Source organism: Manacus candei, unplaced genomic scaffold, assembly GCF_025592945.1.
Source record: "Manacus candei isolate 608988 ecotype Guabito, Panama unplaced genomic scaffold, ASM2559294v1 h1tg000050l, whole genome shotgun sequence".
In the NCBI taxonomy this organism is placed as follows: Eukaryota; Metazoa; Chordata; class Aves; order Passeriformes; family Pipridae; genus Manacus; species Manacus candei.
The window spans coordinates 4,521,386-4,545,649 of NW_026138098.1; the positions used below are offsets into that span (position 1 = coordinate 4,521,386).

At 41.7% G+C, this 24,264-nt stretch overlaps 1 protein-coding gene across 2 annotated transcripts in view; it reads right to left on the bottom strand.

Moving 5' to 3' along the window:
- The window catches only part of ADAM12 (ADAM metallopeptidase domain 12), a 181,647-nt gene that overhangs the window by 19,009 nt on the left and 138,374 nt on the right, over positions 1-24,264 (bottom strand). For both annotated transcript variants that reach the window (XM_051801072.1, XM_051801071.1), the window contains exons 12-14: positions 11,594-11,771; positions 6,522-6,611; positions 4,605-4,800 (exon numbers count right to left, since the gene is read on the bottom strand). In XM_051801072.1, the coding sequence (XP_051657032.1) occupies positions 4,605-4,800; positions 6,522-6,611; positions 11,594-11,771 (464 nt within the window). The remainder of the gene's footprint in view (positions 1-4,604; positions 4,801-6,521; positions 6,612-11,593; positions 11,772-24,264) is intronic.

A 24,264-nucleotide genomic window follows, 5' to 3' on the forward strand; every position in this document is an offset into this window, starting at 1 on the left:
CAGAGCAGCGTGTGTGTGAAAACACCTGGTACCCAATGATGATCTGTGACTTGGAAACCAAAATCCAGCCTCAATTTTTATCTGGTTTCAAACTAACACATGCTGGTGCTTGGGATTCAGATGGCTGTTCCCTCTCCCGGCTGGCTTCTCATAATATTTGGACTTTTTATAGACGAAAACATATCAGAGTGTAAGATACTGAACAGATGGAGCTACCAAGTTAAAAGGAGGTTTTCAGAGGGTGCTTAAGGAAGGGAATTGTAATGTTGTGTTTCTGGAGGAAACTCATTTATCACGATTGCACCACAGAAGCTGAAGCAGAAAGTCCTGTCTCTCTCTATTTTGCTGCCTCTGCAGACAGAGGCAGAACAATTTGTGAAAGATTTCTAGTGGTTATTAAGTGCTTTGAGCTGGATGAGCAGAGTTTATTTCACTCTGCTACTGGTAATTATAGTATCATGACCCTGTAATTAAGGTCCTGTCAGCCTTTCCACGCCAAGCCTTATTCAAGGCATTAAATCAGCCATTTGAAGCTGCAGAAGGTCAAAGCTCAGCACTGCAGTTGTCAGGCTGGAGACTCTTTTTTCTCCAAATGTGTATATTGATGAGTTCACTTCTTTCCCTATGGACTTGTAAAGAAAAAAAAAAAAGAGACATATTGTACATCTTGGGAGTGGGACAGAAATGCTGTGTCATTTCAGACCTGCTGTGATGAGAAAACACCGGCAGGGGCTCCCAAAAGGAAAGAGAGAAAGTTCTGACCATGGTGCTGATTCCGAGAAACACCCACTCTCAGGCTGACAGCAGCAAAGGAAGACAGTTCAAGGCAGTTCCCAGATGTCTGTGGGTGTGGAGGGGGAAAAAACCAACCTCTGAGTAACAGGCTGGAATTCTGCTGCCCAGGCTGTGCCAACCGGCACCACGAGCTACTGTGCAAATAAATGCAAGCATGAAAATGCAGCTCTCTGCCATGGGACCTGAATTTCATGCCATTAAGCTTGTTTTACTGTGCTGATGATGCAAAGCAAACTTTCCACAAGCTCCCCTTGGCCTCTGTCTCCATCTTGGTGATCCTTGTTATGTCTGTGCAAGAGCAAGATGGAGTTGGGCATTTTTTTTTGCATTTAAGGAATATGATGTCCCCACCTCTGAGAATATCTTAATATTGTTTACCTCTCCAAAAGAAAAGGCCTGGCTATAAAACTGTGATGACCAAAATAATTTGATTTTACTGTATTCAGATCTTTACAGAGCTTGGATAATTAGCATTTTTGCCAAACCCACTTAGCAATGGTTTGGTCAGATAACTGAGATGGGCAGCCCAGGTATTTTGTCTATATAGGGTTGTACCTGGTTTGTGGCAAACCCCACAAAGTTCTTAAAACAGTATCAGGTCTTTGTAACAAATATTGACATCAAAATTAAGAATGTTCCTGCCTAAACAAATGGCCATGTCTATGCAAAACACTGAAGTGTGTTCTAATTATTAAGTTTATGCCTGCCATTGGCCCCCCAGAATCATTGCTTTTTTTCCTCTTGGGGAAATATAGGAAAACACACTGACAAACTTCTTCCTTTCCCTAAAAATCATTTTCTTGTCAATGGAGAAAAAAGCCACAGGTCTAAAGTTGAGAATCAATAATTTCTTTGACTTAAGTAGCTTTACCTGTGTATCTGTTTCTCTGGAAAATGCTAATGGAGTAGCAGATATCACACAGAGGCATCACTATTGATGTGTTTCTCAGTCACACTCCTATCAAGAGGTCACATCAGTGCAATTTGATATTTTTGAATATGAAACAAAAAAGGTCACAGGCAATTCCTGAAAGTTGCTCCTTAAGGATAAAAATGACATGAATTATGGTGAGAGAGAATAGAGAAAGATGAGTATCCTGGGAGCAGACTGGAATCTCCTTGTCTCTAAGAGGAATTTATGGCTATTTTTGGAGACTCCTCCTCTCTTTCCCACCAAGCTTTCCATGCAGGTAGGAAATAGCAAAAGATATTCCTCTATTTGATTTGAATTTATCTATTGAAAGCAACAAAAACAACCCCAAGGAAATGCAAGTACTTCTTTCTGGAAACAGGTTTCCTACTGCCCAGCCTGATGTAAACAAGCTCTGACAGTGTTCATCATTTTTCTTTAACTAGACCTAAAAATATTAAGATTGACGTTTATCATTGGGCTTCTGGACATCTGTAACCTGATGAATAAAGAAAGATATCCAAAGGAAGACATTAACAAGGAATTCAATATACTGAATATTATTTTAGGAAAAGTTATTGCATTTTGTTCTGCATGGTTTTTTCCTACTGGGAAGAAGAAAATAAGAATATAATAAAAATGAACTGCGATCTGCTTTAATTTTATGGGATAGAATTTTGTTTTAAAAAGCACAAAATTACTTCACTCTTACACAGTTGTTAAAAACAATTCTAATCAAATACAACAATCTGGTAAAAAATTCCAGTGTATCTTTTTGATACAAAGTCCAGACAGAACATCTTAGAATGTCAAGTCTCTCTTTGTGCTGCAAGCAAGGCTGGAAAGACTTTTTTGTTTTTTTTTTAATCTGTACCATGATATTTTTTGACTGCATGACCCACCTACCCCCTCTTCCTATTCAACCCCACATCTGCCACTTCATACTTCAGCCAGGTGTGTGATAAAGCAATGGATATTCACATCTATAGGCTTTAAATCCAGAATATAGGCATCATTATAAGTCTTCAAGGCCAGCTTGGATGGGGCTTGGATCAACCTAATCTAGCAGAAGGCATCCATGCCCATAGCAGGGGGTTGGAACTCGATAGTCTTTAAGGTCCCTTCCAACCCAAACCACTCTCTGATTCTAGGATTATTTCTAATTTATATTTCCAAGAATATGACAAGAATTAAGACTTTCTCTTCAGGTTTGGTCATGCCCCATCCCCCCTCTTCCAAATCCTTATCCTTGGACATTCCCAAGACACAAGAAAAAAAAAGGTTATTCCAGTAAAAGTCTGTTTGAACTTTGTTCTTAACAAAACATCTTTCTCATAAGCAGCCCCCCATAGCCTTGACCACTGGAGACTCCAGGCACAGCACTGCCCATATTGAACAGTCCCAAGAAGGAAGACAGGAAAGAATTAGGAGAGCCCAGGGGGTTTGGAGGACTTGCTGTGTTAGGAAACAGCCCTGGCAAGGCAACTGCAGCAACTCAGCTCCCTGACCTTTAGAGGAGTTTTTCTCAGCCACTGAAATTATTCACAGCCTGACCGAGTAACTTTCCATGGCCTGGGAAACTGGATCGGGAGCAGATTTTGCTTTATACAAGAGAAAATGTCTCTGTATCCAGGGAATTAAATATCCCAGTCTGACTGAGGCTGGAGGCTGTAACTGCCCATGCCTGTATGAGCTCACATTAACTCTGTGGTGCACGTGGGATACAGAGGAGGGGATCAGATGCACCCTTTGTTCCACGTGAGGAGTTTTATTTTGAGCTGGAACTCCTCCTGAGCACGTTCTTATGCCCACATGGTCCATCTGACCTGCTGCCTCTATCATTGACACTAGTTCTTGAGATGCTTTAATGCTCTCTTAAAGAGAAATTGTGAATGGTCCATGTCCCTGGGAAGATAAGTTCTTCACTAGACTTCTGAGGAGGGCTTTGACCAAGGAAAACATCTGTGTGTCATTATATTGATAAGTTTTGGAACAGAGTTAAAGGCAGAGAGATCCTGAATTGAAAGAGGCTAAAGGAGGTGGAAAAGTTAGTTTAAAAGAAGTAATTACATCTATCTCTAAATAATGTTTCTTCTCAGGAGACGTAAAAGTGGTTTTCAAATTTGAGAGAGGGGGTCAGTGAGATGCCAGAGGAGACATGAGCTGTCCACAGAAATGCAGGAGGCCATAGCAAGATACTGAGTTAATACTTGCATTTCAGTGGAAGGGCCACAGGGCTTTACTGAAAGGTGAGCAGTTTTCCTGGGATATATGTTCAGGATAATTCAAGAACTCGTGTTATCAGATTTCTACACAAAGGAGTTAAATTCCCATGGGAGAATAAAATCCCTTTCTGCCTCAGTGCATACCCTGCTAAAAGTGCTGTCAGGAGGCAGGTTTACAGGTAACACCAGTTAATCAAAATGCACCCAATGATACGAGAGTCTGATGTTAATGTCAAATCCTGAGCCCTGGTTTGGGATGTAGGCAGACACATATGTTTTGCAGATGAGCTATTTAGAGCACAGGAGGAAGCTCACACACCATCTGAAAAGGGATGTGATTTCAACCTGCCAAGAGCAATTCAGCACTTTGTAGGGTGACATAAGGCCATATCAAAGTCAGTATAAAATGATTTGTCTAAGCTCACCTATCCATTTGCAGCATGTTGCAGAATTAGCCTAGTTACTGTTGCTCTCTACCTCCTGCTGCAAGAGATGAACACGACAGCAAATCAAGGCTAAAATGAATCACAAAGTGATTCCCTCATTATTCAGTTCTCCATTTCAGAAGAGAATAGATACAGATTGGCGCTGTATAAAATCCCTCCAAATCACATGGTTTATTTTTTTTTTCCCCCCCAAGCCTGTCTGACACTCAGCTCTGTTCTCCCACTCACCTTGGCCCCAGAGGGTGATGCACTGCTGCTCGTGGGTCTGGCAGATGCCATTGTAGCAGTACCCATCCACCCCGTGGCACGTGTGCCCGTCGTGCAGGTACACATTGGCTGGGCACTGAGGGCTGGCTCCCGTGCAAAACTCTGGTAGATCACAGGAATTACTGGACTCTCTGCAAGAAATCCCCGCTGGTTTTAACTGCAAAACAAAAGACAACTGTAACTGCTGCACATGCAGCACACGAGCAGCTCTTTCCACTGGCCCCGCACCAGCTGACTGCAGAGGACAGTGTAAGGGTTACACAGCTCTTTAAAGGCATTTGTTTGACACGTGTTGGGTAGGGTTTGGCAGGAAGGAGGGTCACGCTGGAGCTGCAGCTGCAAACTTGGCTCACGTGGGTCAGGGCAGAAGGTAAACCCAGCCCTGGTGTTTTCAGTGTGGCTCCTCCATCGTGCCTGAACACACGGGCACAGAAACACTGTGATGATCCATAGCACTGGCCAAAAGTCAGATCAGAGCCCTCTCCGTCCATGTGGCTGTAACAGCACTGCAGTGACCAGGGCAGCCCACTGATCACAGAACACTGCTGTGTTAGGGCTCGTGAAGTCACCAGCCCAGTTGACTACATATTCAGATGCATGATGATTTCCTGGGATGAAAGTTGGGTTGGATGATCTTGAAGGTCATTTCAACCTTAATGAGTCATGTTTCCTCAAGGAAATGCTGCCGTCATGGACACCAAGGTCTTCAACTTCAACAGAGACTCCCTCTTCAACAGAGGAGACTGAGGGGAGACCTCACTGCAGTTACAACTTCCTCGGGAGGGGCAGAGGAGGGGCAGGCCCTGAGCTCTGCTCTGTGGGGACCACAGGAGCCTGGAGTTGTGTCAGGGAAGGTTTAGCTTGGATATCAGGGAAAGGTTCTTCCCCCAGAGGGTGGCTGGGCACTGAACAGGCTCCTCAGGGCAGTAGTCACAGCGTCAAGGCTGACAGAGCTCAAGGAGAGTTTGGATGATGCTCTCAGGCACATGGTGTGACTCTTGGGGAGGGTCCTGTGCAGGGCTAAGGGTTGGACTCGATGATCCTTGTGAGTCCCTTCCAACTCAGCACATTCTGTGATTCTGTGAACTTAATTACACAACAAGTCCATGTAACTGTTCCTATCCTGTCCCCATTTCCCTGAGTAACTAAATTCTTTTAGGAGCTGAAGGCATCCACTAGGCAACAGTGGAATGTTCCAGCCTGAACATTCACTTCTCAACACCAACCACAAAAGATAGGTGTGCTCTCGGAACAGCCCTGTATTTTAATCACTTTCCCTTCGGTAAAAAGCAAAGAGAAATGAAGATTGATTTTGCTAAAAAACATTTGCTCACTGTGGTGAGCACTTGCTGCTCTGAGCTCTGAGGCAGATGGTTGCCACAGACACGATGGGAACTTGCTGAATGCTTTATTAGCCCATATGCAAGGCGTGGTATGAGAATTCAAGCAGGTAAATGCCTGTGGCAAGTTGGCTTTTATAGTATGTTAAGAGACCACAAGAGCTGATGATCTGCTATTAAAAATACATACGCTGTTGATAGAATTAATATTTTAAGAGCCTTCCCCAAAAAGATGGTTCAGCATTTAATGACTGCTTGCCATGTAAGCACAAAAAAAATCAAAGCATGCAAAAGTTCATTAAAAAAAAAAAAGAGGTTTTGCATGAGCAAATGAAGTGGCTGTAAATAGCACAGACATTTAAAAAGTCTGGTGATCTGCTCCTTTTTTTTTTTTTAAATTTCTTACATGATACACAAGCGTTGTAACACTTATTGATACCAATTTACTTGTTCTCCATCCATGTTCACTGCTCTGCAGTAGGAAAATCATGGAATTCTGCCCACACTCCACAGGAAAGAAACATTTCCCAAGCTTTACCTGGCAGTCTTCACAGCAGAGTCCATGTGCACACACTGCTCCTGGTTTCAAGGTGCAGGTAGTTGCGTTACAGCACCGGTTTGTACATTCCTGGATAAATTTAGAGAATAAATTTAGAGCAGACAACCTTCAGTCACAATGAGCCCTAAATCAAGAGGCTTCCTATAGCTCTGCCAAGAAAAGCCAGGCATGAAATCATGAATTATGCATGAAATTTGACAACTTGATCCAAACAGCCTTGTCTGCCCTTCGATTCAACAAGCCCAGTAAGTGTAGTAAACCCAGAGAAGCTGTTGAGGGAGGCTGGTTTATTCCAGCTATGGCTCTAATCCCACATGTCACAAACGACTCAAGTGCTCTGACACCAATCCTGTTTCAGTACTGTGGTGTTTTATTTCCACAGAAGGCAGTGGAATGATTCCATTGCCTCCAGAGAGGATCCAGGGCCTGTGTTGCAGTTCTTGAGCATCACGACTACAGCTCTATTTTGTGATAGCTGCTCTCTGGGGCTGCCACAGAGAAAGATGGTGACACTATTCCATGTAATCTCTTATCAGGATACATCAGTAATAGAGCTTGGAGAAATGGAATGAGTATGAATTGCAGTCTCACTACCTGATACATCCCAATTTCACACTTATGGATTAGATGGTGCCATGTGTGGGCTTTTGCAAACTTTAGTCTCAGTAGAAAAAGGTAATAAGGAGTTTCAGAAAATAATGGATTTGTTTTTCCAAGGTTATTCTCACAAGCCGCGAGTTACATCAGCTGAGCTGGAATCTCATCTCTCTAACAGAAATAGCAGCAGATAAAATTGCTCTTCAACTCTGTTAAGTCAGTTTGACTTAGCAAGGGATCACTAACAATTTAGGGAACACAGGGAAAACAAGGGGGTTAGAATGATGTTCACAGCCTCTTGTCACTTCATTGGCTTCTGTAAAGCTTTCCAAGGTAAGGCAGGGCTAGCACTGCACTCAGGAGTAAAGAGCAAAATGGTTCTCAGTTTCACTGTTTTCTTAGATAATATCTTCCTTAGATAATATCTGCCTGGATATACAAAGCTAACTGTGCTGCTCCCAAGCAGTGGGACAACATCCTGCCCCTATTTTCTGCTCATGTTAGAAGGCAGCAGGCTATGGAAATATTGCTGTGCAGCTGCTGCATTTAAACACATTTTATAAATTCTCCTTCAAAGCAACCTGAGAAAAGCAGAGTGGAGGAAAGCAGTGGCAGTCTCATTTAGGTCCTTCTGAAACAGTCAGCCCCAATACCCCATCCTTTGCCCCTACCACAGCCATGGAAAGCAATCAGCATTCCAGAGGCAGACTGGGATAAAGACACGGTTCTTTGAGTGATGTTACAGCAGCCACTGAAATTTCCAATTACTAACTCATTTATTACTCATTGGAGGGAATGAGCTTGGTAAATAGTTTTTGTGCCTGGGCTATCAAATTGTCAGGAATGGTTTTAACATAAACAGGCAAAAAACCAGGAAAGGCTCACAAGTCTTCTGGAGGAAAATGATTTTTTAAAGAAATGACTGTTATGCTGTAGTTATTATTGTTTATTCTTATTGAAAAAACCAGAAATGATGGGAGGGGATTTCTAAGTCTCCTGGCTCATCAGGGCAACTCAAGCAGACTAATGCCAAAGTAATTGTAGCATCACTTACGTGATGCCAGAGACTATCCTGTAGACAGGACACCTTGTTTTCATCTTCTCTTTTCTAGGAACATAAGAGAGAACCCACTGGGACAACCTATAGCCCTTCTCTCCTTGTTTTCCCCTGGCAGCAGCCAGCAGAAAATGATTAAGGACTAGAAGGTGAACAAACACATGAGACACAATTACAATCTCCTGGCTTTCCCTTGGCTCCATGGGCATTTTTATCACCTGTAACAGCCAGTGAAAAGGAATTTGCACACAGTCACAGTCATGGGAGCAGCTCCTTCTGTTTGTTTGAAACCTGCCATTTTCTACCTTCCTTTGCCACAGTTCTTGTCGGGGGAAATTGCTCCTCGCTCACCTTTTCCACTTTTGCTCATGATTTTATCAGCTTCTGTCACATTTCCTTAATTTTCTTCTTTTCCAGCTGGAGACCCTTTGAAATTTTGAACCACCCTACTGCTTTTCTTTCAATCTTTTTCATTCTGCTTTATCCTTCCTGAGATCAGGGAGGGGTAGGGAAAACCTGCTCATGCAGCTTCAAGCGCAGCAGATTTATAGAGCTCTGCTGGTGCTTTGTTTTGTTTTCCTATTTCTCCCCTAGTACTTTCTAACAGCCTATTTACCTTTTAGACCACTCTGGAGCACTGAGCTGACATTTTCATGACACTATTTATTGCAATATGAAGTCTTGTTCCTCTGTGGTCAGAGTCAGCTCTGAGTCCATCATCTTCTTTGTGATTTTTGGAATGTGTATCACTCCTCACCGAGTCCCATTTCTCATCTTAATGCCTGGTCCAGCTTTCTCAGAAGGTTTCTCTGCAGTCCTTCACAGCCAGATTTCATCTTCTACCAGCCTAACTAATATCAGCAAATTCAGACTATTCTTCTTCCCAAGCTGTTTATGAAAATGCTGAATTGTGTAGTCCCCAGGGCACATCTCATGGATACATCACAGCAGATCTCCTTCCACTGTATAAAATGGATGATTTATACCTGGCTGCTTTTTCCATCTTTTAAGCCAGTTTTTGCCCATGGAATTTTCTCTCATCCTACAGCTGCTTAGTCTCCTAGAGAGGCTTTGGTGAAAGCTTTGGTCTAAAGCCTCTCTGGACTCCTAACAGTGTTGCAGTGACAGCACCATCCTTTCCATCCACTTGCTAAGCCCTTCAGAGCACTGTGAAAGGTTTATGAGACAAGATTTTGTCAGACAAGATTTCCTAAGACAAGATTTCCTGGCACAAAAGCCACGTTGACTCACCCCTGGCATGTCACAGCTGTTTGGGCACTAGCTCTTAATTAAATTTGGAAGTAATTTGTCTGACTTCTGAGTTACCAGTTCATAGTTCTCTGATCCCCCTTTGCAGCTGGTTATAAAAGAACATTTTCACCTTTCAAGGACCAAGGATTTTTAATTCTCTTCTTTCTTTCATCTTTCCACCTGTAATCTACACTAACTCTCCTTCCAAAGACACTGTAGCACATCAGACATTTTTGGTCATCTAATCCAAAATTAAGTTAGAATCATAAAATCATAGAATATTTGAGTCTGAAGAGACCAAGAAATCATCCAGTTCCACCCCTCTGTCACGGGCAGGGACACCTTCCACTAGCCCAGGTTGCTCCAAGCCTCATCCAACCTGGCCTTGGACACTTCCAGGGATGGGGCAGCCACAGCTTCTCTGAGCAACCTGTGCCAGGGCCTCACCACCCTCACAGGGAACAATTTCTTCCTAATATTTAATCTAAATCATAGAATGGTTTGGGTTGCAAGAGAAGGAACCATCTAGTTCCAACCTCCCTGCCATGGGTAGGAACAACTTCCATCAGCTATCCAGAATGATATATAATTCAGATCCCTGATAACATACAGCCAGTGTGTGTTATTGTACAGCTTTCCATGCAATAGAATACTGCAACACTATTGACAAAACTCAGCTGGTATAAATGACTGGGCAGTGAATTATTAACTAATCACACAGGTTTTCTGGAGCCACTCATATTATAGCAGTAAATCCCAAATAAATTTAATTGCACCCAAGCTGCAGTTTTCCAATATAATTAAAAAGGAAAAAAGATAGAAAGACGAGGCAAACCAACTCAGGGATTGCTGACATTAAGTGACTTTGACTTGAAAAGGTATCACTAACATTCAAAAATGAAAACAAGAAAGATAATCGGGTTAGAAAGACATTTGCAAGCTGCTTGCACTCTATTGACTTTAAACAAGAAGATAAGCCTGCTTCCTCCAACCTTGTTACCCTCCAGAATGAGTGAACTGCCAGGAAATCCTTAAGGCTTGTATAAATCCAATGCACTCTATAGACAGGATGCAGCAATATCTTGCTGTTTTAAGTGCCCTCATCTCTTTTGTCTGCAGACCTGTATTTATCACAGGAAACAAATCCCTCATGTGCTGATGCATTTAATTCAGATAATCGATACGGCCAATGAGGAAGGGATGTGAAAGGGATAAGGATGGCAGCTTGGATATCATTTGACCCCAGGTTTTGCCTCTCTCCTCCTGATCTGAGGAGGCCTCTGACAGATTCACTAAACTAAATGGAATGATCTTTGAAGCAGCAGCAATCTGTTTGGGAGGAAGAGAAGGCTATTTCTGTTAGTAAAGTAATTGGCCAGTGGGAAAGAAAAATCTTATAGTGAAGGAGAAAAAGGTCTGGTGCCTAAAAGCTGAAGCTTCAATGAAAAAATAAATAGCTAGTATTAATGTTTATATTTATATAGCATTATATAGAAGGGCAATGAGGCCCTGGCACAGGCTGCCCAGAGAAGCTGTGGCTGCCCCATCCTTGGAAGTGTCCAAGGCCAGATTGGACGGGGCTTGGAGCAACCTGGGCTAGTGGAAGGTGTCCCTGCCCATGGCAGAGGGGCTAGAACTATATGATCTTTAAGGTCTCTTCCAACACAAACTATTGTATGATTCCACAATTTCTATGGTTATATTGATATTAATATAGATATATTAGTGGCTTTTCATGGACGGAAACAAACCTTCAGTTAGCACATGGTATAGTGAGAAATTTGGGCACAATTTGGGCAGGAATTCTGTTCACAAATTTGAGTTTAGATGATTAGCTAACACCTAAAGGGATTTCTCTTATTAGGAACATGATTGCCATGTCCAGTCTGCTGGACAAGCCATGAGAGGGTTTGCTCTCTAAGGATGATCCAAACACGTTCTTAACTCAAGCCCTGTCTGAACTTCAGTAACTCAAATGCCAGTCAAGAGGCACTCCCTGCACTTCTGAGGACTCTGAAGTTTAAGCTGATGAAACAGAAACAGAGAAGGGAGAGTTCTGTTTTACACCAGATTTAAACATGCCAGACCAATCCTCCACTGTTAGAACCCACAGGTGGGAGGTTAGAACTCTCAGGTGATGTCTCACCTCAGGCTCCCCACAGTCACACTCCTCTCCATCTTCCACGTAGCCATTCCCACACTTCTGGCCACCAAAGGACTCCTTGACCTCAGGCAGGTTAAAGAGGCACATTCCCACTCCTTTTTCCAGGCTGTTTTCCAGGTCCTTTCTGCTGCAGCTGCTGAATACCATGGGAAATGGGTAGCTGGAAGAAAAATACATGGAGACAAAACGTATTATCAGACGAAAACCCCTCTCTCCTGTCACACTGGTGACCTTTTGCACATCTGTGCACTAACCAGAAGATTGTGTTCACTTTTTATCACCCTTTAACACAAGATTGAGATATAGCAATACACTGTAAACTGAGCCAAACCCATTTATAATGATTTCTGACTATGAGTAAGGGAATTTCCATCTTTATCACTTCAATTTGTAGCTGCTGTTAAGCACTGGAAGTTTTCACATTTGAAATTCCTTCTCCCTCTTTTGCATATGGAGTTATAATGCAAATTTTGATTATGAACATAAAGAAATGCTGGGCTTGCAAGTAGTATTCCTGCATTTCCAGGACTGCACAACATCCTAATCCTTCTTGGAAAATTCATCCTCAAATGGCAAATTCATTCATCTTGCTCTGCAGAATAACAAAGTTCCTGCTTTTTCAGGGGAAAAAAGAAAGAAAGAAAGAAAAAAACTACCGTTACTTAAAAAGAACCTGCTTCTTCAATTCATAAAAGTTGAGCTTGGGATCTGCATGATTAAAGAAAAGACAATTCTCGTTCTAAATCAGCATGACTGTAAAAGCACTACTGAAAACACCCACATTTTGAATTCCCACTGCTGGGTGCAGGATTGGGCCCTCCTGTGCAGGCACACGATGGCTTTGATTTCCTTTGCAAAACACACAGACCATGGTAACAAAATGATCCTGTGTGGTACACTAGATAATTGTTGGGGGTTTTTTTTGCCTCTTGGAGAACTTAATTCCATCTCTACTGATGAATGTTTGTGGTTTGACTCGCAGATATGAGGCAAAGTGGCACCTGGGTCTGCCCACCAGTGTGGTGTCCTAGAGGGTGCTGTGCCCTCTCTACACTGGCATGGCATGGAATCATAGAATGCTTTGGGTTATTAAAGATCATCCCATTCCACCCCCTGCCATGGGCAGGGACACCTTCCACTAGCCCAGGTTGCTCCAAGCCCTGTCCAACCTGGCCTTGGACACTTCAGGGATGGGGCAGCCACAGCTTCTCTGGGCAACCCGTGCCAGGGCCTCACCACCCTCACAGCCAAGAATTCCTTCCTAATATCCAATGGCCACATGGTTACATGGAATCTGTATCACAAGTACATTGTAAAACAACACCTCCCTTAAGACTTGGCACCTTCATCATTGCCAATCCCTGGTCCAGCAGTAATTCAACATTTTGGCAGCACAGGAACCAGCTGGGTAATTTTATTTTACTCACTTTACTCACTAAATGCTTTGTGTCACCCATGTGTTATTAGGACTATTATCTTTACAGACAAGCAAGGTAACAGATGGAAATTCTGCACTGCTGAACTTCAGACTTCGATTAATCTCCTGGTGTTTCTAATATCCTGAAATGAAAAGCTTGTTTTGGGGATGATGATGCCTGTAGGTATCAGAAAGGGATCATTTCTATTACAAAGAAAGAAATGTTTGACAACTCCAAATGCAATAGAGCTTCCTATGCTGGCATAAGGATGTTATTTAGGATCTTCTAGAAGGTTATTGGTACCTTACAGAACAGAATTTATTTTGTGACTATTTAAAATTACCTCTTTTACAGTTCCTTTTGCAATAAAACAGCCAGCTCATTGGAAAAGAACATAAACATGACTCTGAAGAAGAAAATAATTTTCCTGTATAACTATAGGGCTTGTCAAGTTAAACTAAACAGTTTGGAGTTTCACTGAAATATGACTTCAGAAAGTTAATAGGCATCTCCACTTAAAAAGCTGATTTCTGGAAAATATCAATGATTCAGCAAAATGTCAGAGTCTAAGATAAATAAAGAAATTTCAGAAGAGCGCGAGGTAGGAGCCAGGCTGCAAGCTCTGGGCCCTGAGGGAGAACAGGGAAGGTACTCAGAGTAATGGAATAGAAAATAAAGGCTTTTGGAAAACCTCTTACTGACCATTTCATATTAAGCAATAGGGGATGTTCTTAACAGGACACCTCAAACTTCTGTCCTACCCTTAGTTTGATTGGAAAGAAAGCTCACACAATTCTGTGTGAACAAGTAAATGGATGCACAGTCCTGAAAACACCAAAGAAAAATGAAGAAACCCAGACAGATCTGAGTGATAAATCCTGCTGAGACCTTGATCAGACACAATCCTCATATCAAAGTATGAATAAATGAGTATTGAAGCATCCAGGCAAGATACTTCCCTTCAGTGACACAGAGTTACTTTGATATCCACTGAGGTGACACATACACAACTTACAGGGGCTGAAATCCGTGCAGGAACACAAATAATGCAGTTTTCCACGTGACGTCTCTCAGCCACACAAGGATCATGAGAACAGCTCACCAGTCAAAACTGTCAACATTTTAGGGCTGTTCCTGTGCATCCATGAATGTTCAGAGTCATTTGCATGGATGTGAGATGTGTCTGTCCATCAGCAGGAGGACAGAATCTTCATTCTGTACCAGAGGTGAAATAGTGTCACTGCTAATGAAGGAGGTTTATGTTTTCCCCCAAAGGAACTTCAGGCTGTTTCCTATTTTGAACTCAGACACTCATTCATCTTCTGGTTTTTCCTGCTCCTGACACTGATTTCCTCAGCTGACATCAGTGCAGCACATGTTATGTGATGACACTTTCTGAAAATACTTTGTCTTTATCAAGGAAGCTCAAAATAAAGGCATACAAACCCAGACATGAACCCAACATGGAAAGAGAGCAACTGAAGGGTAACCACGCCATGTAAGAGGAGATCCCACATCAATTGATGCCAATTGATATTTCATTGGAAACTCGATTGATCTTTGGTACTGTGATATTCTGATACACAACCACTCTTTGGTTTTTTTGATTAAAAAAAAAATCCCATATAGCAGCCATAGCATTTGATTGTCATGATTTTAGGCTACATTTTGGCTGTTTTTGCAATTTTAAAGCTGTTTCATCAGAAGCGTGAAATCCCTGACAGATGGGAAGGGAAGCCATAGACATCAGACATCAGGAGCATTAGGCACAATGTTTGAGTGAATCTGGGACTTGTGAAAAATGGCAAAGGAATGGTGATGTGAAAGAAACTCATCCTCTGGACAAATGCAACAAGTTTCCTCAAACTACCCTGCCAAGAGGCTTCAGACCTCACCTGGAAAGAACCACCTTTGGGCAGGAAAAGGAAATGGGGACTCCACAGTAAAGTCAGTCCTTGACATGTCTCCAAGATTTCAGTAACATGTTAAACAGGGATGTTTGTGCTTTCTGTGGTAGCTCAGACATTTATCTTATTGGAAAACCCCTCAGCTACCAGCTCATAAACACCACTGGGGAACCTTCCAGAGGTAAAAAATTCATTAGCTATCTTTATACTCCATTATTCTTCACTCAAGAGATTTTCTTTTACAGATCATAATTTTTTTCTGCATTTGGAAAGAGAAAGCAAATTTTAGTCCAACCTCATTCCTATTCTAAAATGCTGAGTATCCCACACATTTTTTACACTATTGGAATCTGTAGATTTAACACACTATGGATCATTTTGTCAAACTGTTCTGGCTGTGGGTACAACTCTACAGAACTCCAATTGTGCCCAGCACTACCATCAGTCTCTTCAGTGTTTTCACAGCAAGGAAAATCATTTCAGTCTTTCCACCCCTCTTGAATCCACAGCACTCCTCGGTGTCTCCTTGGTGCTTAAAAGATATATGTCATTCCCAGCAACAAATATCCAATTTCCCAGCAAAAGTAGCTTTGTCTGCTCCTGCAAATGAGACCTTTCCAGTAGGAAGAGGACCCCTGGTAATTCATTCCTTTGGAAACAGAGCCTGGTCTTTTCCTCTTCATCTATATTTCAAGCACTCAAGCCATCCAAATGCCAGGTTCCTTTATGTAGTTTTGCATTTAGCCTGTGGTAGATGGTTCCTTTCATTAACCAAGTGAAATGGCATCATCACTGTGTCAAGTCCTATTTAAGACTAGAGGATTCTTTGTACCAGCACCTCATTGCCCAGCACAGGCTTTTTTTGGCATGAAGTATAAAAGCTCACCTCCATCAGCTCCATTTCAGAGGAATTCCCCTTCCTGAGGGGCTGAGTAACCAGAGAGTACAAGCACAGGAACAGAGTCACTGCCCCAGAAAAATTATAGTCTGGAGAGATGAGACAACCAAAGCATTCAGGAGAAATGGAGGGGCCACTGATCCATGCAAGGTATCCCAGCAGATCAGCTGCAGATCCTCCACTGCTGAGGCTGATGGGACATGTTCCCATCACTGTCCTTCCCATTGCTCCATCTGGGAAATGTCTGGAGGGACACTGACTTGGACTGCAGGAGATGTGTTCTCCATTCCAAACCCTACCCCTGCATTGCAGCAACACCTCAGGAAAGTCATCTGAAGTGAAACTCCCTTGATTCCTGCAAACATCATCTATCTACACCCTTAGGTGTATAAACATTTAGTACCTTGGATCCACCTCCTCCATGTTCCTCCCCCATAAAACACAACTTATTTTGCTGTTTCTCAAAAAACATCACTGAAAAGGTAACACCATCACTGCTTTGGTAATTCTCTGTGTGTGGCACAGGAGGATAAACCATTTTAATTATTATGATTATCACTATCCAATCTCATATTTTGTTTCTTATTCAAGAGCTGCAGGATTTTTCTAAAGTAACTGCCTTGTTCTCTCAAAAATGTTGATGTACATATACACACATACACTATGTGTATTTACATATCTATTTATAGGGTTAATTTATTCCAGTTCATCTCACAACCTGATTATTCAGCATTATGGCAATGTTTATACAGAGCCTTTTACCAAAAGACCCTGAAGTGTTTTACAATTATTCACTCAATTAAAATGCACAAGAGCCCCAAAGAGCTCTATTAAGTACCACCAGGCCTCCCTCCCCGAGGTAATATGATAATTGGAGTCTATATTAATTTTAAAAGGGACATTTTGATTTTCTGGAGCATACTTACAGAAAGAACTGTTGGCCAGCTAATTTCCAAAGGGGCAGAAAACTGGGACTGGGCTTTGTCCAGAACTCTTGAAAAATCAAACCTAAGGAGCCATATCTGGAAATAACTCGGGCATCAGCTGTGCTTTTTAGGAGCATGAAGGTGCTCACAGACAAGAGGGGTGCTGAGTCCCAGTGCTCAGAGTCACAATTTCACCAGTCAGTCACCTGAATTTCCAACACCTTCCATGACAACATCTTGTCTGAAATGAACATCACAGTGACTCTGTGTCTGTCTCAACCCTGGGACCCTTTGAGAGTCACAAATATGAATATTTACCTCTCTAGCCTCCAAAATACTTGATTTTTGGCTGTGCAGTGGCTCTCTTACAACTGGAGAGGAGGAGAGCAATGCAGAGACTTTTACTGGAGGATGGAAGATGTGAGTTTGGGCTCCCTCTTGTTCAGACTCCACAGAATATCTTGCACACAAATATGTGGGTTTTCTGTTGCATATCCCAGTTTTACATAGGTACTCAAAAATAGGGGGGGGTTAACTTAAAGAATAGAGATAAGGTTTTTTTTAATATAAGTAATTTTTCCATGGGAAAAATTGGCAGCACTAGAGGGAGTAACATAAGAATAAACCTCTAGAAAGTAAAAAAAAATCAAGCAACATTTATATTTCTAGACCCAGTGCAGTGTTGATTTGAAGGGACTGTGACAACTTTCCAGCCTCCTCTAACTCCTGATCTAATTGATGTAATTCTTTCCCACTAAAAAGCATCCCCCTTGATTTTAACCTTCTAGACATTATTACTGCTCTCCATCTTTTGAAAACAACTTTTTATGGTCTCCTAAGAGAGATGAGCCTACCAGAATAAAAGTGAATTTGCTATTAGATGACATTTTTTGACACTCCAGCTCTTCTGTACAGCATGTGTGTTAATGAATTAGTAAGCATAAAGAACTTCACAGAATTAGGTATCAAGCAAGAGATAAAATCCATGTTTCTTTGATATTGAAATAGGTGTTCAAATACTACAGGTCCCTTCATGTATCAAGTTCTGTCATCACAGGTTATTTCATACACCTCACGTTTTAGTAGCAATTGTTTAAAATTAGACAAGTGCCATAATATGGAAGGACTTTTAAATCTATTATTTAAACAACGTCTTAATTTCTAAGTACTTTTGAGGGAGAAAGACACAAATGCAGTTTTAAAGTAGATCCCACAAGCACAATAAATGGTGACCTCAGAGGTGTCTGCGGGTTGTCTCACACCCAAAGTTTTTCAAATGACAAATGCACAGGAAAATTGGGAGGAGGGGGTAAACTGGAGGACCTTTTGGGCTCCTGGAAGATGTGTAAGCATCACATGATAGAGCTTTGTCCAAGACACAGTCCCACAAATGATGGGGTGTATCTTTTTCAGCAGCATTGGAAGGATTTAGCTAAAAACGTAGAATGGTTTATATATATATATATAAAGTATTTAAATGGGAAGTTTGCTTCAAAAGGCAGTAGATGTCTGACAACTCATAGTTATTTTTCTAGCCTATTTTTCACTCTCTTGCTCCTCCTTTATAGTTTTAATCCCTAGAGCATCAATAAAGTAGAGCACGGAATTGGGCCGTGGAGTTACATGTGATATCAAAGCTCTTGCTGTCTGAGTTCATGGTCAGTGACTTAAAAACAAGCCTAGATCTCTCCTACAGCTTTTGTCACGTTCACTATATGGTGGTTTTTACACTTCCAATAAATACCTGTGATTATATCACACTGGTGGTTAATTTAATTGATGTATAGTTGGCTGGCTTGTTGTGTTACAATGAAATTTCAGGGGTTATTGAAAAGAAAGTCTTTCCAAGTAAGTGTTTAAATTTCACACACAAATGCTTTAGATTTGTGTTAATTTGGCCCTGGGGATGGTGCAGATTCCCAGAGTGCTTTCCAGTAATCTCCCTTCAGGTTCCCAGGTTGGACTGTCACAGCCCCAACTGAGGTTTGACCTCTCCTGTTACATGGAAGGTGAAAATTTAACTACCTGAAATATTCAAAAAGGCAGATTAATATTACTGGATGTGGGACTTCAGGGCAGAAAGCAGTGACAGAACAAATGGCTGGATGATTCCCAAAAATATATTCTGCAAAGGAACAACACTTAATGGCTTTATACAGTATAGACTGACATGGCACTCACAAAACTGCCAAATAAAACATTATTAGCAGTTACTTTCCCTTTGACAAATGGACAGTCAGAGAAGTTTTTTCTTGTTGAGAGGCCTGTTGTGACTTTCTGGGGGTGAAGCAATACTAAACCAATTTATCAACCCTGACAGGATTCTGACTCTATGCTGGAGTTATCTGCATTGCAAAACTCCATGGGAATTGAACTCAGACAACTGTTCTTCCTGTTGGAAACCAGACAGCCAAGGAAAGTAGCTGTAATCACTTCAAATTTGCCTCTGGCTCATCTTTTGCTCTGTTTCCTTTTAGACCACTACCTCATTAATAAAAATTCACTGGATTGCTGAGAGTTCAGGTTTCACAATCTACTACTTAGAATTTGAGGCTAATCCAATGCTGACTCCAGTAAAAGTGAAAAGGCAAGACAGAGCAGAGGGAGGGATGAAAACGCCAGGTCAGGTCTGGTCCCAGGCTAAGGAAAAGCTGCTGGCAGAGAAGGAAACTGTAGATAAAGAGAACAACCAGAATGCTCTGAGTTTAAATTTGTCACATAAAACACAACATCCTCAGCACGTGACCAGCAAATAAAGACAAATTGTCCATCCCCTTGCTCAAAATACCTTGCTGAAGATCAGCTTTCTGCTGATTCTTGGTTAGGGAAAAGGCACTTCATTTAGTTCCAAACATGACTGACAATCCGCTTTTGTTTTAAGCAGTTACGTTCTGATTGTCTCCCTTGAAAAATCTTGGAATTGTTTTTTTAAATGGGCCAGGAGCAGATCAGGAGGAAAAAAAAAATCTGACTTTGGGAACCAGTTTGATTTAAAGACTTGCCATCCTGTGGCTTCTTGGCCTCAGGAAATGGCTTTGGGTGAGGATGAGCCTGGACATGAGGTGAGTAGAGCAAATGTCACTAAGAAGGGGACTCCAAGGGGGACCAAACCCCACCAGAAGGAACCCAAGGCAGGGAGAAGACATTTCATACAATCATAGAACATCCTGACTTGGAAGAGACTCACAAGGATCATTAAGTCCAACTCCTGGCCCAGGCCAACCCCAAGGATCAGCCCCTGGACGGGGCACATGAAGAAGCTGTTCCCCTGGGAAGAGCAGGACCAGAATCACTGAGAAAATGGAGTGCATGGAAATGCCAGTTGGTGAGATGTGGGTGCTAGAGAAAAACATCTGAGCCCTGCAGAGAGCTGAAAATAACACATACTTGGGGCACAGGCTCCTATTGATTTCAGCTCCTATTGATTTCACTTAACATCTGTACTGCCTGGTCTCTTAATAAATCAGGGCTAAAGGCAGGAGTGCCTGACTTGCAAGCAGCATGGCTCAATTTTTTTCCTTTGAGAAGATCCAGAGGAAAGATAAGTGAGGCATAACAGTGCCAGAAATCAAACTGCATTTCCACTGCATTTCCACCTTTCCTTCTTCTGTTAAAAGAAAAATGCAGTTTCTCCCATATCACCTAAATCACCTTGACAAATGGAGGTGGAATTATTTAAAAAAAATCATAAATATATAATAACAAGAAAACACTTTTTTTCCCCCATAGCTTCACTTTTCTTTTTTTCACAGAGCTTGCAGATAAAGCAAATACACTAATTAGTAGCCACACTGTATGTAATCATTATTGCAAGCCATGAGAAAGAATGGATCCAGCCATGTTCTAGGACTTAAGGGATTATTAAGTGAGCAAATTAAAACTTTCACTCACAGAAATGAAAGACTTCTGATAAATCTAAAACTCTCCATACATATCCTGGTGAAATCCTGGCCTTATTAAAGTCCTTAGGAGCTTTCATATCAACTTTAAGGGAGCCTGGATTTCACACCTGGTGGTGGTCAGCTGCCAGGAGATGGACACAATTCCATGCTACAAGAAGCAGCCAGAAAGGCTCTGTAGGACACCAAAGTTATTTCACCTCTTCATTTTCAGTGACTTTACACTAAAATAGGTGGTTTCTTATCCTCATTCACCACTGGGGCTGTGTCATTCATTTCAAAAAGCTGAAATGGAGCCTCCCTGCAATTCTGTCCCCAGAACCCCACAGTAAATGTGTCCAGGGCTTTGTAATTGGCTTTGACATCAGAAAAGAAAAAGAATGACTTTGCAGAGAGGAATTGTTGGGGTAAAATGGACATCTTCCCTCTCTGATTTTGAAAGATTTTGCACATCTATGCCAGGCACAAAAGCCTCTGTGATTCCCATGGCAACTGTGGCAAATGCAGCTGAAGGCATCACTTAATTACAGTGATTCAGCCTTCCAAGTCAACATCAGTTCCTTCAAGTGCTCCTGGCCATACAACACATGTTCAAAAAGGAGCATTCATGTGACCTTAAGAATATGCCCTTTAAAGTATGTTTCCATCATTATGCTGGGAATTTGGAATTCATTAACACCAATTAAAACTGGACACTGTGTGCTTCATTCTCCATGCACTGCACTACAGATTTATCCCTGCAGGTTGAAAAGTTTGGGGGTTTTTTTTTGATGAAACAGAAAGCTGAGATAAAGGGAAATGTCCTTATATGATTTGTTCTCATGGGTCATGGCAATAACAGCACTGCAGGAGAAAAATGTCCCTCACAGAGCTATATTTTCTATGGATATTACAGCAACAAGATGAAACGCAGCTGAGCTCCCCCATTCCAGCATCCAGTAAAACTGTTCCCATTCTGGATACACCTCAGAGTAGAAACCACGACTTGTCCTTAAGTATATCAGCTATAAATAATCCCACCAGAAGTAAAATGTGTTTTCATTTGAGAAGTCACCTCTGTCCTTGTCAGCCTCACTTACAGAAAAGTCATGCTGTCAATCTGCACGAGTTCTCCTTGAGAACACACCAGGAAAGCCAAATATTTTCACTTCTAACAGCACATCTACTGAAATGGGAAAGACTAAACTAAATAAAAAGAAATTTTTTTTAAAAGACCTGCCCCATAGCTCTGAATGCTAATTGTTACCAGTGATCCAGTCCCGTAAAGGACGGGGAAAAATTAAATGTATTTCAACCAACGCTACTAATTCTTCACCACAGATCTTATTTATCACAAAAACTAAAAATATCTGTAAGGTATGGAAGTTATTAACAAAAAAAGAAGGCCAAATGCACTGCAGATATGGGGCTACTTGGAGTGAAGGAAAAGACTGACATAAATCTATCCTGTAATCTTGTGGCTGCTTCCTACTAAAGGAAGGACCAGAATGCAATGTGCTGAATTACTGGGGCAGAGGGATATGTTGTTTAAGGGGTTTTTTTTAAGAAAAAGCAGTTGCACTGCTGGCACAACAGACCTAACTCTGTCACAAGTAATTTATTACATCAGTATATCAACTTTATTAAAAAAAGAAAAAGACAACAAAGAAGCCTGTCTTTGTGCCGAGCTCAGCTCAGACTGGTTTGGAAACATAAACAGCTTCAGAGTTTAATTAGAAACTGTTTACATCTGAAAGATAATTTCATTTTCCTCAAATTGTAACAGAGGTAATTCCAGATAGTTCTACTGGCTCCATAGTTTAATGTCTCTGAGCTGCCAGACTGAAAAATGCAAAGTGAGGTCTGAACAGCTGAGAACTTACTGAGAGGGGTCAGGAAATTCTGGGCTAAGCACTAATGGTTTGATTATCCAACATTTAACAGCTCTGCAGCTACAAGATGCTGTGAGATGTCTAGAAGGAAAAAAGAGTACCAAAAAGAGTCAGCAAACTAAAGTGTCCTTTCCCACACTCAGTTTCTGATTTCTGTCCCATTCCCACCATGACCTTTTGCATTTTTTAAGCTTTATATATTTATTTATTTTTAAATCTTGTGAAGTGTTGGAATAAGTGTTTTTCCCTTGAAGTTGACTCGGTAGCAAAGCCAAGATGCTGTTTTTCCATGACATACCTGACTGTCTCCTGAAGACAGTGAGTTGGAAATCTCTGGAGGGTCTATATTTTCATAGCCCAGATCTGTAGGCTCCAGTTCAGGGTTTGAATGACCAAAATGATGGTGACCTTATATCCTGCTTCCTTGAGGTCATTTTTCAAACAAAAGAAAGTGATTGAAACTAATACTTTATACAACAAATGCCAAGAATTATTAGTATTTTCCTAACTTGTCCTTAATAGATTTTAACTATGTTTTATTTATTTAACTGCATGTTTATAATGTAGTTAAATAAATATTTTCTTGTATGGCAGTTCAGAAATCATACCAGAGCAGATGACAAAATAACAAGGCTCCCCACAAAACCCTTGGAGAACCAAACCTACTGAGCAAAACAGTTCTCCAGGAGGAGTCAGCCCCCCCATCTAACATGCAAATATACACTTGTGGAGGATAAAATCAGCATTACTGCTACTGGCCTTCTTTTGATGTGCAGTCCTAAAGCTCATTAATGGTAATGGGTGATACACAAGGGAAGAACAGACCTTCAGCACCATCAAAGGACATCAGTTGTGTAACACACTTTGCTGTTCCCCCAGACACTGCCCTTGGGGGTGAAGGCAACAGAGAAGCTGCTGAGCACCCCCTCACCCTGACCCAGCCCTGCTGTTCAGTTACCCCAGTTGCACCAGGATAACTGGACAGCCAGCCAGACCACTAAGAAATCCTCATAAATGTACATTCTTCTGCCTCCACAAGCCTTGCTGGTTATTTGGATGACTTCCATCATGATTATCACGTAGCCCTACAAAATGTCGTTCCAGTTCAGCAGAGATGGAGCAAAGTGCAGCACAGAAGCAAGCCAAGTTTAGATCCACAGGCCAGTTTCTCTGCCCAAACCCGTATTTCATGTTGTTAGCCAGAAATATCCAATGACTTTTGGGTAGAGAGCCTGTACACAGATCCTACAGTTCACACACCCGTGACCTACCATTTAACTTTACTTTAATAGAGAGAAAATAGACCAAATCCAAGTTGTGACCCCTCAGTGGCTCTGGGGAGCATTTCCAGATGCATCCTTAGATGCCAGCAGTTTGGGGAAGAGGGAATGTGAGAGCTGCTGGACTCCTGAAATAACAACTACACATGAATGTTAAACCTTCTGCCAATCCTTCCCCTACACTGAGCATGAACTCCAGAGAACTCTTCAAACCCTCAGCACTGCAGAAGTTGGATCAGAGCATTTACACTGGCAAAATCAGTCAGACCTTCAACAATGTGAAACAAGCATGAAATGGGGATGGGAGAGGAAGAGAAAGCAAATAAGTGGCTATTTTAGATGTCTCTGGTACTATACTTGCTACCAGAGGGGCTGTCAATAGAGGGGAGCCAATAAAACCAGGGTTTCTTTGCCAGCAGAAATGGATGTTTATTTATAAGACAAAACAAAGTGT